Source organism: Pipistrellus hanaki (assembly GCF_964339955.1).
Source record: "Pipistrellus hanaki genome assembly, chromosome: 4".
Classification (NCBI taxonomy): Eukaryota; Metazoa; Chordata; class Mammalia; order Chiroptera; family Vespertilionidae; genus Pipistrellus; species Pipistrellus hanaki.
The window spans coordinates 29,705,551-29,725,883 of NC_140506.1; the positions used below are offsets into that span (position 1 = coordinate 29,705,551).

Here is a 20,333-nt window from a genome sequence, read left to right on the forward strand (position 1 = left end):
AAAGCCTAATATGCTAAGTGTCTGGTCGTCTGGTTGGCCATTCAACCAATCAAAGCGTAATATGATAATGATATGCTAAAGCCGCTCAACCACTCGCTATGATGTGCCCTGACAACTAGGGGGCAGACAGTTGACTCGTCAAGCAATTTAGTATTACAGTAATATTAGAAAAATAAAGTATTATAATAAATCATTATAATTAACTTTTGACGTGCACTGACCACCAGGGGGCAGATAGTCGACTGGTTGACTAGTTGCTATGCTGTGTACTGACCACGAAGGGGCAGATGCTCTGATTGGTAAGTTAGTTAGTTTCCTGCTGGGGTGTGGCTGATCAGGACTGAGCGAGATGGTCCAGACACCCTGGAGCCCTCCTGTGGTCCCTCCCTGGCTGGCCAACCTCCTGCATCCCTCCCCAGCCCCAGCTGTGTACTAGTGGGGTTCCTCGGCCTGGCCTGTGCCCTCGTGCAATCTGGGACCCTTTGGGGGATGTCCGAGAGCCAGTTTCAGCCCAATCCCACAGGCATGAATTTGTGCACTGAGCCTCTAGTAATTATATATAGTTTTATAAAGTTACATAGTTAAAGTTTTATAAATTATAAATTTGGTGAGCATGAAAACCATTTTTCTGATTTTCAGTTTTTCATCCTATTGTACCCTTCAAAAATTTATAAGGCAAAGTTGCATTTATCAAGCCTTATTATATACACTAGAGGCTGGGTGCACAAAACTTGGGCATGGGTGTGGTCCCTAAGCCTCGCCGGCGATCGAAGCGCAAGTGTCTGGTGTGGAAGGGCAGGTCCCAGCTGACCTCTGGGCTGTGAGCAGCACCTGGGTCCCCAGACCCCCATGTGTTCCCCTCTGCTTGAGTTATTGGGCCCCTGCCTGGCTCCCTCAGTGACCGGGAGCCAGGCGGTGGCCCCGCCCCACAATGCTGCCATTGGTCACTGTCTGAGGGATGATGGGTGGGGCAATTGGGCCCTGTCAGACCCGCCTTGACCTGGCACCACCCGCTTACCTGCTCGACCATCCTCACCACAGTCCTGCTCTCGCTGGGGCCCACTAGGGCTGACAGTGCCTCCACTGCCATCTGCTGTCAGCACTGCATCGCTGACACCAACCAAGTTTCGCACCACTCCCTGATGGTCAGCGCACATCATAGCAAGTGGTTGAGGGGACAATTTGCATATCAGGTTTTTATTATATAGGATAACTTGTATTGCAATAAGTTGTTAGCATATTCCATCAATCTTCAACCTTTTTCATCTCATGGCAAAAATACTAATTTGTAAAATTCTGCAGTACACCAAAAATATATATTACTTTTGCTGATCTGACAAAAAAAAAATTGGTATAATTTTGATTCATTCACACCAGATGACTACTGTTCTGTTGATTATTGTCATTTTTTTTAATTGACTATCTAAGGGAAAAAGGTCAGTGCCTCTGACTATATAGTCAAATGTTACATGTTTTAGAAATTCTTGTGGCACTCCAATAGAAAATTGCTGGCATATTCTTTTAAAAGAGCCACAAAGAATGCGATTATATAAAAAGGGTTATAATTATATAATGCAGTATAAATGGATAAAAACTGAAAATAAGCAAAATAAAAGCATTTTTGTCCTTTTTTGTCCTTTCTTTTTTCATTTTCATTGCCTTTATTTTATCATTATTTTTTTCCATTACCATTTATCCCCCAAATGCCCTCTTCCCCTTCCACCCATTCATGTCCCCCTCGCAGTCACTGCACTGTTGTCCATGTCCATGAGTTTTCTTTGTCTTTTTGCTCAATCCCTTTAGTGTTAATTCTTTTGATTTTTCAAGTTAAAGTACTTGATTTTCTAGATGTTGTGGTAACAGATACACATTTTTATTAAAAATAATTTTCACGAGTTATAGAAAAGATACTTTTAAATGAATATTCTATATAAATTAATTACGATGGTTTATTATTATACTTTATTTTTCTAATATTACTATAATACTAAATTGGGGAAAACTATAGAATCCTTCCTCTAATATTAAAGAAACCCCCCCCCCCCAAAAAAAAATCACACAAAAAAACAGAAAGCAGAGAAGTAATTTCTTAAGACCTTATATGAAGTGTGTAACAACCCACCCTGACCCAAACCCCAAATATGTATGACTATACAGGAATTGTGTCAATTTAAAATAGGCAACTCAAGAGATAGTTCAGGGATCTAGACATTAGAAGTTAAAACCCAAACTAAAAAAATTCCAGACATTTAAAGAGGAGACAAAAAAACACAGGAGACTACAAGACTGTTTCTGCAGATTGACTTGTGCCCACTCCCTGCCTGCCTGTCTTGTTTAGGGACCAGGGGTTTCCCTGGTTCTGTGAGGTTGTATTCCTTTCTCCTCGTCTACTTACTTAGGACTTCTGGCCATTTCCCGAGCCTTTTTACATGCAATCTCTTATTCCCTCCTCAACTCTATCATTCTCAACTCTTCCCTGTCTTCCTGTTTTAAAGAGCCCACTTGACCTTTGGATTCTGCTGAGAGCTTCTTCTCTGCCTGCAGTTTTGTCTTTTTGGTTCTGGATTCTTTTATTTTATTATTTTAGTTTTGACACTATTACAGAAGTCCTTCTTCTTGGTACAGCAAGTCTATTAGGTGGCATTATCTCTGCTAAGGGTGCCTAGAAAAGTTCATATGATTTCAGCTCTGTCTGAGGTTTGTGAGGCCCAAGATAGAAAAGGTTGAATAAATAATCTGTTACAATAAAACAAGTATATTAGATTTGGAAGAAAATAATCTAACTTTTCCTATAAGCAAACCACATTGCCGTGGCAATGCAATAATTCAACAATATACTAGTCAGACTACACAATACGCTTGAGGTCTACCTTCCTATTAGTTTTTATATTAAATACTAATTCGTGCACGGGGGGGGTGGTGGGGGTGGGGGTGGGGATGTCCCTCAGCACAGCCTGTACCCTCTCCAATCTGGAACATCCCTCTCCCAAGCAGGGACTGCTGGCTCCTAACCACTCAGCTGCTTGTCTGCCTGATTGCCCCTAATCACTCTGCCTGCAGCCCTGCTTGCCCCCAACTGACCCCTCACCCCCACCAGCTTGTTCACCCCCTATTGTCTCCCCCTCCCATCGCTGGCCTGATCACCCACAACTACCATCCCATCCTGACCTGATCACCCACAACTGCCCTCCTCTCTTGACCCCTAACTATCTCTACCTCGGCCCTGCCACCATGGCTTTGTCCAGAAGAACATCTGGTCTCCCAGTCTAATTAGCATATTACCCTTTTATTAGTATAGATTGTTATTTAATTCCCAATAACTAACTATTCCAATTTATAAAATAGCTGAGGTGTTAAAATGTATATGTTAAATGCTCTGTAAAAACTACAAAATGACAACACCTGATTTGCAGAATCAACTGTCAAAGTCAAATTACTATTGCTGAGTGCTTTTAAAAAATGTCTGTATGCACGTTTGTTCTAGTATAAATGAAACTGTACTCATTAACCATGGAAAGTTGCCACTTAATTCTTTTAATCTATTTCTTTAACCAGTTAATTGTTAAAAGAGTTGCTATAAAAATTCATAGGTGGCTGATGAAGGCTTTGAAAGACTTGAAGGAATTTTTAGCATGACAAGTGAGTATATAAATCCTATTAATAAATGAACTTCTAGGCATGGCAATATTTTGAAAATACAAATACTTAAGCTCCCAGTTCATACAAATGAGGGGAAAATATATATGTGAATAAGTCAGACTTATATTCCTTTAAAAGATTAGCTGATGTTCTAAAACTTAAAATTCTATAATATATAAAAGAAGAGGAGGGGTGTTCCTTATTTATATATTGACTAGAAACCTGGTGCATGAAAATTCATGCACTGGAGTGGGGAGTCCCTCAGCCTGGCCTGCCACCTCTCACAGTGCAGGAGCCCTCAGGGGCGGGAGGCGACCCAACGATCAGAGGAAGGTAACGCCCCCATCACACCTCTGCTGCTGCCAGCAGTGCCAGCCTTGGTCAGAATGGTTACCTGAGCCTTGGGCAACCCTGGGAAGCCCTGGGCATCTGGGAAGCAGCCACCTGAGGCTTGCCTGCAACTCGGACCAGCCCTGGGGAGCTACCATCTCCGGCAGGGCTGAGGGGACTGGGTGTAACCATCTTTGGGCTGTGGGTGGCATCTTTGAGGGCATGGTAGTCAATTAGCATATTCTCTCCTTATTGGTTGTGGATGTTACCATCTTTGAGGGTGAGACAATCAATTAGCATATTCCTGCCTTATTGGCTGTGAGTGCATGCCATCTTTGTGATGGTGTGAGGGTCAATTAGCATATTCCCTCTTTATTAGATAGGATTTGCTCCAAGAAGAATATTTAAGAATATCTAAATGCTGACTTTATTTTTGATTCCTGAAATGAAGGACTTTTGTTATTTCACTGAGACAATTGAATACCTAACTTCTACTAAGAAAAAAATGATAAATAAACTGGACTATACAGGGGGGAAAAAATCTAGAATCCATCCTAGATTCAGTCCTACTTTAAGAAAATGATGTTAAAAAATACCTTTTCCTTTTTTTTTTCAACTTGATTTTCTCTTTGCTTTTTGCTTTTTTCTTCTCCTCTTCTTCATTTATTCCTGTGTGTTGAGGGGAAAGAATCAGGTCACCATGGGTCCAAATACTAATATATTATGTACACATTTTAAAATTTTGGTTGTTGGCAGATAATTTTCACTGATTAGGATACTGTACTTTTCTTGTAACAATTTCCCCTTTCTTAATTTTTTTAAATTGAAGTATAATAGACATAACACTATATTACCTTCAGATGTACAACATGCCAATTCAAAAATTTAATATATTGCAAAACAATCATCACAATAAGTCTAGCTCACATCTGTCACCATATATAATTACAAAAATAGTGTTTTTCTTTGATGAAAACATTTAAGATCTAATCTCTTACCAATTTTCAAATGTACAATACAGTAATAAACTAGAGTCACTATGCTGTATGTTACATCCACATGACTTAACTTATTCTATAACTGGAAATTTGTACCTTTTGACCCCCTTCACCTATTTTGCCCCCACCCCCAACCCTGCCTCTGACAATTATCAATCTGTTCTATCTATGAACTTAGCTTTTTTTTTCTTTATATCACACATACAAGTGAGATCCATACTGTATTTGTATTTCTCTCTCTAACTTATTTTGCTTATCATTATTCCTGCATTGATTATTTTCATTATATGCCATTTATAAAAATTTCAAATATTATTATGTATATTGAGTAACAAATTTTAGTATTTTAATGTTAATTCCTATAGAAAATCAATTTTTGGTGGGCATCATTCCAGGGCTTAAAAAACAAATGATACAATCAAGTATAGTTAAAAAATTTTTTTTTACAAACAAAATTGGGATTGTGGGGTCCTAGGATCACGGGACAATAACAATAGATTTAATATTTATACAATTGGTATTCTAGATGGATAGAATACATACTGTTAGGATAGAGTATAGGGACAGAAAGGAAGGTAAGGTTTCCACATTTTACTTAAACTGGTAAAGTGACAATACAAGTAGACTGATAAATTATCTATATCCAATACCTGAAGTAACCACTAAAAATACTATATAAAATACCACAGAAAAATTTAAGAACACCATGAAATATTCAAGGACACTAGCTGAACCAACATGGAATTCTATAAGTGTTCAAATGATACTAAATAAATCAAAGTACTATAGATAGTTCTAAAAAAATGTTCAAGTAACTCTCAGGAAGGCAGGGAAAATAAAAGAAAAATGCAAAACAGAACATGTAGAGAACAAATAACAAAATAACAATTATCCCCAACATATAAATAATTACATTAAATTTTAAAAAGGATAGCAGTTAAAAGAAATTGACAGAGTGGATTGAAAAATATGACCCATCTGCATAATGTCTATAAGACTTTTATCTACAATTTGTACACATTCATTAGAAGAAATACTTAAATATCACTATTTGTCCTTAATAGAAGTGTCAACCAAATTCACCATCAACAATGACAGATGGAAACACATATATGCTATTGGTGTAGCAGGGGGGAAAATTTAAGGTTTTGCATAATAATTTATTAGAAAATGATACAACCAACCTTTGGCAAGAAGGCCTTGTGTACTTTACCACTTAAATTTTGTAATAATCAGCAACAGTGGTGGCCCCTTAGGTAAAATACAGGAGTCGGAGGTTAGGATCCAGTGCTTACACATATACTTGGGATAGAATGGAAGATCCATCCTAATAGTACAAGCTGGCTCAGCTACTAGATCTTTGTATATCTGACACCAGCCACTTTTAAATACCTGAATAGGCAGTTCCAAACCTAGACCCATTAATCTAAATTTCTCATTCCCTTTTGTATCTTCTAATTACTTAACAACTATCTTTTTGAGCTGAACCAAATATAAGCTTTCTCCAATTACTGTGTGAATTATTTAAGCCTTATCTTAATAAAGCTTGAAGCCATTGTTGTAACTCATTCATCTGAATCTGATTTCAGCAGGATAGGAGAGACACAATTATGGCAAAATGCAAATACCTATGTAGTTTTCAGTGTCAACCATCTTTAAATAAAATCAAGTATAAATTTAACACAAAACTCTCTTAAACAAACCAAACCAAACCAAACCAAACCAAAAAAGGCCCAAAACCAAAATTTGTCAAAATACTACATTACTTTTCTGGACTAAACAAAAGGATATAAAAATATTAAGGGATGAAATATGAGAAGAGAACTATTTCCTAATACTAGGAAAACTGCTGATTAATATTAAATAACACTAGGTTAAACAGAGTTTGGAAAATCCAAGTCCTATTCTCACATTCTTTAATTCCATCAAAATTGCATTTGTCATTTAAAAATATATTTTATTGATTTTTTACAGAGAGGAAGGGAGAGTTATAGAGAGCTAGAAACCTCAATGAGAGAGAATCATCGACCAGCTGCCTCTTGAACACCCCCTACTGGGGATGTGCCCACAGCCAATGTACATGCCCCTGACCGGACCTTTCAGTCCGCAGATTGACGCTCTACCACTGAGCCAAACAGGTTTTGGCAAAATTGCATTTGTCATTTAGAATTATATTTGTTTTAAATGAAAGATATTAAGATATTAAATGCATTGGAAAATATGCACTAAAATAGAAGCAAATTTATATAATATTATAATAAAAGTGTAATATGCTAATTAGACTGGACAGCTGGATGACCCCCCGGATGAAGCTGGGGCTGCGAGGGCCAAACCCCTTGCACAAATTTTGTGCATTGAGCTTCTAGTATATATAGAGAGAGGCAAAATAGAATTTATATAAAAATAAGTTTTGAGTCTTGTTTTTAGGTGACATTTCTCTCTCTTCTTTTCATGACTATTTCATAAAAGCAGAACAACTATTTATATTAGTGCACTAAGAACTCTGCTTTACTCTCATATTAAAACAAATAAACACACAAAAAGCTTACCATATTCAAGATAGTTGGTACAAGAGATCTCCACCTCCAAGGACCAAAGGAAGGGTGATGTGGGATGAGAACTCACCCTCAACAAGCCAGTGTTTCACCCTCACCCCTTTAGAGATCTGAGCCATATCAGAAAGTTATCAATGGAAATAAGCACCACGATCTATACACCCTCTTCCTCCATGTACTGAGGAACCAACCTATGGTTTATTTGGGTAGGGGTGGATCATGGGCAAGTATTAGGTGACCATGAAATAAATATGGATCCCTTCACTAGTACTTTATTATTGGAATCTGTATGATATACTAGTACTGAAATGAGCACTATTCTAAGTGGAAGTGACGAGACTTGGAAACAAGTTCTGAGCCTTTAAGCAACCACGGGCAAGCATCTTTTTAAGGAGAGGGAAAAAAAAAAAAGCTAGATGGAGTCCATCATTCTCAATGTGAAGTCGGAGGAAAGCTGATTCTAATAAGGAAGTTTTACCAACTACTTCTTATCCTGAAGGTAATATGTTAATCCCTTCCCCTTCCTCCTAGGATGGATTTGTCTCAGGTCTTCTGATTAAACAATCACCTTTAGAGTAAATCACCCCACTATTTATATTCTTTATCCTTCCAGACTGATGTGATGAGGGAAAAAATGGTTTAGAATCAAGAACCTGCATGGTCTTTTAAGTTTGGAGAGCAGCATGTTAGAATGAAGAGTACAGGACTAGCAGTCAGGAAACCTGGATCATAGTTCTGGCTTTACTGTGACCAGTTAGTGATTTGGGGAAGTTACTTATTCTTAATTTATTTTTTTTTTAAACTAGGTGTTTACACTATGTGTTCTCTAAGATTCTTCCTAATTCTAAAAGTTTATGCATTTACTTTTTAAAAAATAGGGCAGTGTAGATCAAGCATGTCAAACTCAAAGGCTAACACAGGCCAAATAAACTAGGCCTGGGGTATGTGGGCCACAAGTCTGACATGCTTGGTGTAGATAGATGGGGTAGAAACTGTCCTTGTGGAATGGACAAGCTTAGGCTTTCTCTCCTAGAAGCTTCTGCTCTGTTCCTAGGTGACTTGGCTGCTCTCTGTGCCTGGAATCTCCCTGCACCAACATCCCAGGTATTCCCTTCTTCTCTCTTCTATTTCCCATGTTCCATGCCTTCCTCTTTTGGGTCTACTCCCTTATTTTGACAGATAACCTCTGGAATAAGGGTATGTGAGAGACATATTTTTTTGAAACTTTGAATGCCTGACAATACTTTTACTCTACTTTTATACTTGGTTGATAATTAAGTTAGGTGTATCATTCTATTATAATATGGATATAATTTTCCTTAAAAAATATGAAAACATTATCTACATCTACTAGCTTACAAGTATTGCTTTAGAGAAGTAGAAAGCCTGATTCTTGATCCTTTACCTATGACCAGTTTTGGCCCTGGCTCCAAAAAGTTTGAATTATGTTCTCCTTGTTTCTTATAAGTTTCAAAATGGTGTGCCTCTAAGTGGGTCTATTTTTTGAGACTGAATGTGTAGGTCTATTTTTAATACTGTGTTTGGTACTTATTGAATCTTTTCGTCTGGAAACTAATGTCCTTCAGTTCTTGGAAATATTTTCTGGGACTCATTAGAATAAAATATTTCCTTGATATATCCTTTAGTTGTCTTATTTTTTTTCCCATTACATCATCTTTATCTTCTCGCTTTATCACATTTTATGCCTGCTTCTTTTTCAATTTTTAAAAGTTCTTTGGTTGTTTTTGTCCATGAAACTGGATATTAATTATTCCTGTTAAGTTTTCTTCTCCCTTCATAGAATGGATACTTCAAGTTGATGTTTTTGTTTGTTAGATTTGTTATTTTTATTTTATGCTGGAGTCTTTCCTCAGAAATGTAGTGCTCTAAAAAGCTGACTGGAAGCTTTCAGCAAGCAAAGTTTGGAAACCTGGATTTCCTGGTAATCTGGCTAGGGCCATGACCTTGAAGAATTCGAGATGCCAGTCTCGTTATTACTTTCCTCTTATATTAGGCAGAGTTCTCAGGCAAGAATCTTCAAATCTTATGTCTTGGAACCAAACAGATGAAGATGGCTGAAAGATTCTCACCATTCAGTACCTAACCCTTAGCTTATGTTTCCCTCTGTGTTTGGGCTACCCCTGTTTAAGGACCTTTGTCTTATGTTGTCTATAAAACAGACCTACAATAGTCTGTGAGGTGATAGAGGAAAGCCATCCAGCTTCACAGAACAGAGAAGGGAATTGAGTATCTAACTGCTTCAGATTTTTAACCAACACTCTGTTTTTAGCCTTATATAATTTCTCAGTTACAAAGGTACCTCATTAGCAAGTCTTTGGGAGGATTTGAAGTGTGTGTCAGCTTACTTCTCAGCTTTTCACACTGTTATAGGTTTCATCTTTCTCAAGTATACAGTCTGTCATCATTAATACACCTGCTTGTCAGCAAAATGTTGTCACTACTGCTTCCTATCCCAATTTCTTTGCCCTTGTCAATTTATGTCTTAAAAAAAAATTCCTTTATTATCATTTCAGTGATGCTTCAGTAGGGAACAAATGTAAGTGTGTGTATTCAGGGGCTGTCTTTACCCTGCAGCTGTACATACTCATATGTAATGTCCCTCTCATTTGCCCTCTTTGCCTTCTCACTTGCCCCACTACCCTGGGGCATTTGATATCTTCACTTACTTTCATTGGATATACTAGTAATATGGAAAGCTGAAAAATTTAAAAAGTGTTTATTGTTATCTGATGATCTAAAATGAGTTTAACTTTTTGTATTTCTCTCATCCCATGCCTAAATCCATATTCAAATAAACTGCATTTTGCTATCTTATTTCCCAAAGCATTCTCACGTACAACATTTTATTCCTAAAAACCTCAGTGCAAGGAGAGGCCATTTTATAGACAAGATGGGAGAGAAATGGTTACAGTAGGTCTGTAATCTCTCTTCTCTTTGAGGGGGTGAGGATGCCCCGAAAGAAATTACACACATGCCAACTATAGACCTCCTGGGAACAAATGAATGGTACTTGCTAGCAAGAGAACCCTTTTAGGGACTTAAATAACGCTAACTTATTTTCTCACAGTTCTGAAAGCTAGAAGTCCATGCTCAAGCTGTCAGCAAGATAATTCTTATTAACAAGAATGCTTATAGCAGGATGTACTGGCGTTGCTAGGATTATGATTAATAACTTGGAACCTATGGATTTATGGGGCATGGTTCCCTAAGAAATGCAGGTGTTTCATGATGAAATGACTTCCTTTTGTGTAAGTACTTAGAAACATCTTCTGTTGGCCCCAGCTAGAGTGGGTTCTGAAGTAGAAAGAAAATACCTGGGAGCTGCATTGGCCAGCCCAGAGCTCTGGCTGCTCTGCCTCTGCCTCAGTACCATTTATATACTCTCATCATTGGCAAAGCTTCATGTTGGCTAAGATCACTGATTTGAAAGTGTGATTTGACAACTCAATCTTTTGGGCTTTCCACAAGGAAATTATGTTCAGAGTGATTAAGTGACTTGTTGAAAGTCACGTGCTAAAAAATGGCCCAATGGGGCCAGAAACCAAGTCTTAAATCAGACGCTCTGTCCCACTGGCACCTGCTGGGGTGATGGAATAACATGAATAACAACAGAACCTGGGTTCTAGAATCAGAAACAGACTTGCCTCCCGGTTCTGCAACTGATCAGATGTTTGATTTTGGGAGAATTATTTACAACATTCAAAGCCTATTTCCTTACCTCTGCAGTATCTCTTACATTAAAAAGAAAAGGTATCTTAGTGATAAATGCAATGGAACAATAGATAAGCATGACACAATATACACATTTCCAAACATTTGTAAAAAATGTAAAAAAAGGCATCGCTTACTTTTTTCTTGTAGTGCCTGCAGTTTATTCAGTTCCTCATTCTCTTCGTCACTCTCTTCACTGCTTGTGCTGCTGACATCCAAGACTATGTCCCTCTTGGGGTCTACTCGGAGAAAATTGCGGCATTCAAAAGTCAGGTGACCAGCTAAGTAAAACAAAAAAAATGTGAATGACAGAATGATAGATACGTTACGTAATTATTGCTTGTTGCCTCTTGGTAAGCAACAAGCTGCAATTTTAATAATATAATGTTTAGTTTTAACATTTACTCAGTGGGTAGTGGTTTGCTTTCCCTGAATGCAACACTCAGAGAAATAACTTTTCCTTTCTTTATCAGGGCTTCTAATTCAATAAGCATTTTTTCTGGGTACTGAATCACACTATAGTTTTCCATTTTTTTTTATAATACCAGAGGGCAGGTTCATGAAATTCGTGCATGGGGGGTGGGGGGATGGGAGGGGAGAGGGCCTTAGCCTAGCCTGTGTCCTCTCGCAATCTGGGACTCTTCAGGGAATGTCCAACTGCTGGTTTAGGCCCAATCCCTGCAGTCAGACAACCCTCTCACAATCTGGGACCACTTGCCCCCAACTGCCTGCCCTCCGGCCTGCTCAGTGCATCACGGCGACTGGTTGTTCCACTGTAATGGTCACTTAGGCTTTTATATATATAGACTAGAAGACTGGTGCATGAATTCATGCACACTGAAAGGAAATTAATTAGAAGAAATATTTTAGAAGCTAGGGAGAGACTGCAAAAGATTGGCTGGCCAGGGAGGGACTGCAGGAGGTTGGCTCCAGGGCGTGTTCGGCCCATCTCACCCAGTCCCGATCAGCCAGACACCAGCAGCAAGCTCACCTACGGGTTGGAGCGTCTACCCCCTCGTGGTCAGTGCACATCACAGTGACTGGTCAAACGGTCTAATGAATGGCTGGACAGTTAGCATATTAGGCTTTTATTATATAGGATATTAAAGAAAATATTCTCATATTTAGGATATTTAAATCCTTTCCCATACCTTTTTCTTCTCGGCTTTACTACTATATTCATGCAATTAAACAACTTTCATAATGAAAGATACCATAATAACCTAATGGAATGTGCTTTTTTGAAAAACACCTAAAATTTAATTCTGACATCATTCACCTCCTAAAGGTTCTTTCTATAAGAAAACTATAGCAGTTGTCTACTTATAGCATGATACAATTTTTAAAAATCAATTATAAATTACAAAACCAGAAAACTACAGGGAATAATATAACCAAAACCCAAGTGCCAATCACCCACACGTTAACATTTTGTCATATTCACCTAAAATTTTTGTGAGGGAAATGCTTGCACGCCTGTGCGCCACACACAAAGTTGGGGAGTGCCCTATCCTTTGGAAGCCTGACTTCAGTCCATCCCATTATCTGTGTCCTCAGTAGTTAATATACTAAAGTTGGTGTCTACCTGAATGAAACAGCATATTGTGTTATTATTTTTTAAAACATAAACTCAAGCCCTGGCTGGTGTAGTTAGGTTGGTTTGAGCATCATCCTGTGCACTGGAAGGTCTGGTTTTGATTTCCGGTCAGGGCACACACCTAGGTCAGGGCACATACCTAGCCAGGCATGTACGGGAGGCAACTGATCAATGTTTCTCTCTCTTCCTACCTATCTAAAATTAGAAAAAAATGTTACAGCTTTCAAAAAGAATAATGAAAACAAAACACAAACTCAATTTTGCTTACCTATCATTCTGTAACTTGTTTCTGACACTTAATATTACATTTTTTGCTTTATCTGTGTTAACATAAGTAGATGTAATTTTACCTGATGAATAAAGTTCCATTGTATAAAAATATAATTTATTGTATTTTCTGCTACTGACAGAATGTTAGGTTGCTTTCAGCTTTTTGCTATTATAAATAGTTTCCAAACACAGGGCATTTTCAGACCATGCTTTTGATGATTTCTAAATTTATTACACTGTTATGAGAGAATGGGATCCGTATGATATCAGTTCTTTGGTATTTGCTGAGATTTCTTTTGTGTTCTTCCGTATAGTATATTTATGTATTTTAAAAGAATACACATCAGTATTTGTTGAATATGGTTCTATGTCTATTTTATTGTTCAAATCTTCTGTACCTTATAGTTTTGTCTAATAACTTCTTTCTGAAAGTAGTTACATTTTTAAGTACCTATATCATAGATTTATCCATATCTCCTTGTGAAAGCTTTTGCTACACATATTTTGAGATTATATTAGTGAGCAAATTCAAGAACATTATTAATTTATCTTTTTGGCTGACTGTTCTTAAATCTCTCTTTTTCCCTAGTACTGCTCTTGCTTCAAAAGTCTGATATTAAAATTGTTCCACTAGTGTTTTTTGGTTATTATTGTTTAATCATATGAAGTAACAATTTTTATGAGTGAAACAGCTGAATATCAACAAGATTCAACCCAATATCTATCTGTTTGCCCCGGCCCTTTATTTTGAAAATTTCTAAGTAGTTTTTAGTTTTCTACATAGTTTTAATCATAACATGTAGATGGAATGAAATATTTTAATGAAATGTGTTGCCAGACCAATTTTTAATGTTAACTTTTTTAGCTTGGGAAAATAGTTTCTGCCTCACTGGGTAGTACCCTCATACAGGGGATCAATGCCTTCCTTATAAAAGGGACTCCAAAGGCATCTTTAGCCCCTCCCCCTAAGTGAGGATAAAACAAAAAGCCGGGGACTTGGAGAGGCCTTCACCAGACCACGTTGGCACCCTGATCTTGGACTTGCAGCCTCTGGATCTGTGAGCAATACATTTATCTGTTTACATGCTGCCTGGCCTGTGGTATTCTGTGGAACAGCCCACATGCTTGAGGCAATCCCATACTTTCCGCATGTAAATCTCTGGAAAACAGAGACATCACAGACTGTCTCCATATTTCTCATTCCTCACTATTCAGGTCTGAATCAATCTATCTATCTATCTATCTATCTATCTATCTATCTATCTATATATTATAATCTAAAAATCAACTAAAGCTAAATCTTACTAAGGCCAGCAAGCGTCCTACCTGGCAAATCCCATGAGCATTTCTCAGTCCACTTCTTACTGACCTTATCTGTTACACCTGACAATGCCCCACAGTTTCAAAAAGATCTGCTTCTTTGGCTGATGTGCGGCTGCCTTCTCCTTCTCCCCCTGGCCGTGTACTTTCCTGGTCACCTTTCTCTCAGCTCACACCTATACATTTTACTCCACATGCTGATATCGCACTTTCCCCAAGAGTCAGTTACTGACTGATTCAAAATCTGCTTATATAACATCATGCAGGCCAAAACATGTAAGTGTGGAAAAAGTAATGAGTGGTAATTTCTATGTAACAAAGCTGTACTTTTAGAAAGACTTGATTTAGATGAATTGCTTTTAAAAAGCAATTTTCAAAATAGGCCTTGGCAAAAAGATTGTACAAGATGGGGATTAGGGGGATCTAAAACAATGAAAAAATGGCCTATTTCTCAAAGGGGATGCCATTAGTATTTTAGGCCAATCCATTCTTCATTGTTTAGGAATGTGCTACACATTACAGGTTATTTTAGTCCCTGGGCCCGACATACTAAAATGTCATATTGCTCCCCACCCCTATGGACAACAATAACTCCAGATTTCTGGAAGGCTTTATCACCCCGAGTTGATAACTAGTGATAGAAGAATTTTGCACTCAGATTTCTTTACAGGTATCTTAACTGTTTTTCTGCCTTTGTAGAAACAACAATAAAAGTGGAAAATGCATTTCAGATATGATTTGCACTCAAAAGACGGTGTAACACCAATTAGCAGATCCACAGAAAGAAGGTCCTTGACTATATATCAGTAGATTAGGATTTTAAGTTACATAAAATGGTAAGGCTATTCAGGTATGTTTTTATTTCCTGCTTCTGTAATTAAATGCTCAGCTAAAGTCTACAAGGACACTAAGCCTTTGTCCATGGAATACACGTCTCAAATAATGTCTTCCATGAACAAAGGCTTAGTGTCTTTGCAGCTTTTCAATTTTCAGAAACTGTCAATTAAAAAAAAACCCACAACTAATTATAGAAATAACTATTCTTCTAAAACTGCTGAAGAAATTCTGCCATGAAAAAAGAGATCCATGTTATTTAGTAGCACATTCATCCTTAACTTGAAAGTTTTAAAAAACAGTGTAACTACTATTGAAATACTGACAAAATATTTTTCTATTTTTAAAAAAACATTTATTTATTGAATTTAAAGACAGAGGGAGGAAGATAATAAAGGGGATGAAAAATCCCCAGGGGGGGGGGGGGAGAAAAAAACAACAACAAACTAATCAATTTGTTGTTCCACTCATTTATACATTCATTGGTTGCTTTTTGTATGTACCCTGACTGGGTATCAAACCTACAACCATGGTGTATGGGGATGATACGCCAACCAACTGAGCTACCCAGATAAGGCTGAAAATTTTTTAAATCAAATATTAACATTTTTAAAATTATAAAATCAAACCTGTTTTCACAACAATAAAAAGAGAATAATACTCCTTTGTAACTGACTGATGAATATCTACATTTTCAGCTATTAAAAACATTCAAAGGGTTTTGTTGCCTTTCTCTTACCTCCATAAGCAGTACAAATGTTCTGGCCTCCATATAACAGAAAATTTTAAAAAATTTAGTTTCTACCAGAAAGATCTGTAAATGCAAAAGACCCTCAACCTCTAACAGCTGTAAGCTGTAAGTTTAACCCAGAGTAAATATTACTAAACTTTCCCACAGGAGACAATTAGAAGTTGTTTAATAACTTAATCACTAAAATCAATGATCTGAAAAATCAAGCAGAACTCAACTTGGAAGACTATCAGCACTATTTCCTTACTAGACTCCTCTAAAAAAAATTCTGCCTTGGCCAGTGTGGCTCAGCTGATTGGTCATCATCCCATGCACCGAGAGGATGCTGGTTGGATCCCAGTAAGGGTGCATGCCCAGGTTGTGAGCTCAATCCCTGGTAGGGGGCAGGCAGGAAGCAGATCAAGCAGATCTCTCTCTCTCTCTCTCTCTCTCTCTCTCTCTCTCTCTCTCTCTCTCTCTCCATGTCTCTGAAAATCAATAAAAATATTGTTTCAAATGTCTAATTACTACAGATGCTTCTATTAATGTCTAAAATAAATAGCAACGACGAGACTAGAACAACAAATATCCTACTTAAAAAAAAAAAAAAGATTTTAATTGTTTCCCTACAGGTGTTAAGTTAAAAGAAGTCCAAGTAGATAAACTGATAGTATACAGACTGGCAATCTATTCTGGATTTGAAATAAATACAATATATATAGAGGGTTCTTAAATCTTGAATAAAACAATGAGACATAGAAATTAGCAAGGATTTAGAAGTAAACAAAGTAAATAAATATAAACAAATTTGAACAACAGAAAAGATTTCATTGCACTCATTCTTTATATACAAGTACATTCTTCAAAAGTTTTTATGTATATGAAGAATACGTATACTTATATACCCACTTTGTTAATTGACCAAGCTTCCTTTGATCCAAATTCCAGCCTTTGATTGGAAGCATGTGAGTTGGTTCTCCTACTGTGCTTTTATTCTGAATCCTTCTGATGAATAATATCAATGACTAGATTGCTTTTTTATCATGTGCTCTTGCATGGAAATCTTTTTTTTAAAATCACCTTTATTTTGTTAAAAAACAATTTATGACATTAACAACAATCCAGGCTCATTTGCATGGTCTCCAAACATCTTAAAAAACAGCAAATATTATTTCAGCTTTATCAAAGCCTTAGGGATTGCTACATTTAACTAGACAAATAGCTGTTTATAATACATAATGACAAATTCTGAGTATATAATTACACTTGTTAAAGCTTACTTTTCCATTCCATTAATCATAATAGAGATTAATGGGCCATTTAAACCAAATTTTGACTGTGAGCAGAAATTCTGGGTCCATTTTCACTCTCATATAGAAGAGTGAGTTCAACAAATAAAAAATGTTTCATCAATTAGTCTGACAGATACATTTCTAAGTCATCTGCAAATGTGCACTAAATAACAGGACTGAAGAAGTGTCTGTGCGCAAGGCCATGAAATCTGGATGCTAAATCACACTGTCCAATAAAGTAGTAATTCACCATACAGAAGGTTATTTTTAATGTACTTACGGTAGCCACATTTTTTACACCCTGCTCGAACACTATCCTTGTTGCAACCTAAAATACAAATGGATAATATTTTAGGAGACATATAAAGTAAAAACATAAAAATTTTTTCATTTTTAAAAAATCACTTAAAGAATTTATTTCTAAAAAAAAAAAAAAAATCTCAACCTAGTTTAATAAGATTACTCCATTACATTTATTAGGAATTGTTGAAAAAGTCAGTTTACTCAAATTACTTCTTTTAACAAATACTTTAAGAACATATTTTTCTCTAATTCAACAAATGCAGCTCCAACATATGCTGCACTGTGTGTGTTGTGAGCAGTGCCCATACACATCTGGTGTGAGAACTTTCCATCGGATTTAATATCATCACCTTCCTACCATTACTTCAAAACAACACACCAGCTGCAAACTTCAGGTCTTTTAAAGGTATTTATTGCATTTTTATGTATCTTTTAACCAATTAAGATGTGCAAAATTATATCACTATTTTCATCAGGTTCCTATTATTTTTTTATGTATCAGGGATGAGGTTTTTGAGTATTGTGCCCAATCTCATGTTATGGTTCTTATTGCATACAGTAGGAACACATACGCTGTGCTTGTAGCAGAATTGTGGAATAAAACTGGATTAATAATAAAATCTGAGGCTCTTTCAATATGAAATAATTGCACGTTGAAAAAAAAAGCTCAGATAATCCAAGTCAATATGAAATATGTATCCATAGAAACCATTGATGCTGAATAGTATTGAATAAAACAGTCCTAAATAAAACAGTCCTGTATACATGCATATAAGTACAACCAATGGACACAAAACTCTGGGGAGGGAGGGTATGTATGGGGGGGGGCCAATGTTAAAATATGTACACAGATAATAATTTAATAAAAAAAAAAATAAATAAAATAAAACAGTCCTAAATGCACCATTACCATTCCTACAAAAAAATAAAAATGTTTTTAATGACAGATCTAAAATGACGTCACCTGAGGTTATATTAGAAACTAAAAAAAAAGAAAAAAGAAAGAAATTAACTCATTTATAACTAAACATGGGAGGACAGCGTAGCAGGACAAGCACTTCATTCTTGCAGATATGGGAGCTTTGGCATCACAGCAATTTATCACAATGCCTCCATTACAGAGACAAGGCAATGGAGCCTCGGAAAGGGTAAGTCACATGAAGAGAAACACTAAATTCACAAGTACGAGTCTATGATAGGATCAGACATATGATTTAGGAACATTATTTCAGCAGCAATGTGCAGCATAGACTTGAGAGAAAAGAAATGACTTCTGAGTGAGAAGACTGGATGTAGTGAGACTCAGAATTCTTCTATGACTAAGATGCTCTAGTAATGTGTTTTAAGAATTTCACTCATTTTGACATATCAGATGTAACCTTAATTTGGCTACAGAAAACCCTACCTGGCTATGTAGATTTCCCCGAAGGGGAAATTGTGCCAACCACATCAGTAACAGAGATGCCAACCACATCAGTAACAGAGATGCCAACTGTGCCAGGTCAACTCTTCCTGGGGAATGGAAACTCATTAAAATGAGTGCCAGGACGAATTTCACGCAGTTTGTAGAAGAAAGTAAACTTCACCGAAACCCGTGTTTAAATGTAATTTCTTTAATAACCACTGAGAGCCTATGATTTCCCTTACCAGGAGAGCACGTACTTCATTGTTAGTTACATAATGGGGTAAGCTTAAACAGAATGCTGTGGAAAAACAGCTGAGGCATGTGATCACAGAATCGGCGAGGCTGGTTTTCATTGTGGAAGCAGCCTCGTTACTTTATAGTCATGCCTTGTAATAATCACTGGTTCAACCACCCAGGCCATGCCATGCTGAATCCATAGGATCATTACACCTACAAATAAAAGGCATAACAATACTTGTCCTTCTTGATGATTATCTCAAAACGTTTCTGATGGAGCCCTATTACCTTTAATACGCTATCTGGATCGATCAAGAAATTACCTTACCATTTTCTGTGTCTATATTTTCTAATGGCACTTGCATTATCTTTCTGCAGTGCTGTCATGCCTATTACCTTCTTCTTCTTCTTCTTTTTTTTTTTGCTGGGTTTAAGCCAAGCATGTCAAACTCAAAGGCTAACACAGGCCAAATAAACAAGGTTTAAGTTTATGTGGGCCGCAAAAAAACAAAGCTTCAATTTTCATAGAAACTTAGGTTTATTTTGATAGACATGCTGAATACACAGAGCTTAAATAAATAAGTAATCGTTCACATAAAATAATAGAACATTTTAATAAAAAATATTTTTCTAACATAAACTTACCAGACAGTGAATAACTGCACAAATTAGTAAGCATAACGCAAATAAACCTATTTTTCTTGTTCTCTAAAAGCGAGGTATTTCCTGTTGCGCACACCAAACAAGTCAGTACAAGAGTAATGATGTGGCTATCGGCTGCTAAAATATTCGCTGCTACCCTGTATCCCCGATTATTTTGCTCCCAAAGATGCGCTAGGTCTTATTTTCAGGGGATGTCTTATTTTTCCATGAAGAAGAATATGGTACACATTTATTGTTAAATGAAAATAAAGGAAATTTATTACCTGTATACGGTACGGTAGTACAGTAGTTGTCAACACAAACCAGACAAACTGTGAATCCTACAGTATTAAGAATTTACTCATTTATTCAATGACAATCATGTCATCATCTTCTGGAACATCATCATAACAATCCAATTCCTGAATTTCCTGGTGAATTTCTTGTGA

The 20,333-nt window shown here is 36.8% G+C and overlaps 1 protein-coding gene across 1 annotated transcript in view; it reads right to left on the reverse strand.

Annotated features, from left to right (window-relative positions):
• Positions 1-20,333, reverse strand: part of SREK1IP1 (SREK1 interacting protein 1) — a 28,097-nt gene that overhangs the window by 4,552 nt on the left and 3,212 nt on the right. Inside the window, exons 2-4 of the mRNA XM_084882020.1 lie at positions 17,578-17,625; positions 11,392-11,535; positions 4,566-4,638 (exon numbers count right to left, since the gene is read on the reverse strand). Coding sequence (XP_084738146.1) covers positions 4,566-4,638; positions 11,392-11,535; positions 17,578-17,625 — 265 coding nt within the window. The remainder of the gene's footprint in view (positions 1-4,565; positions 4,639-11,391; positions 11,536-17,577; positions 17,626-20,333) is intronic.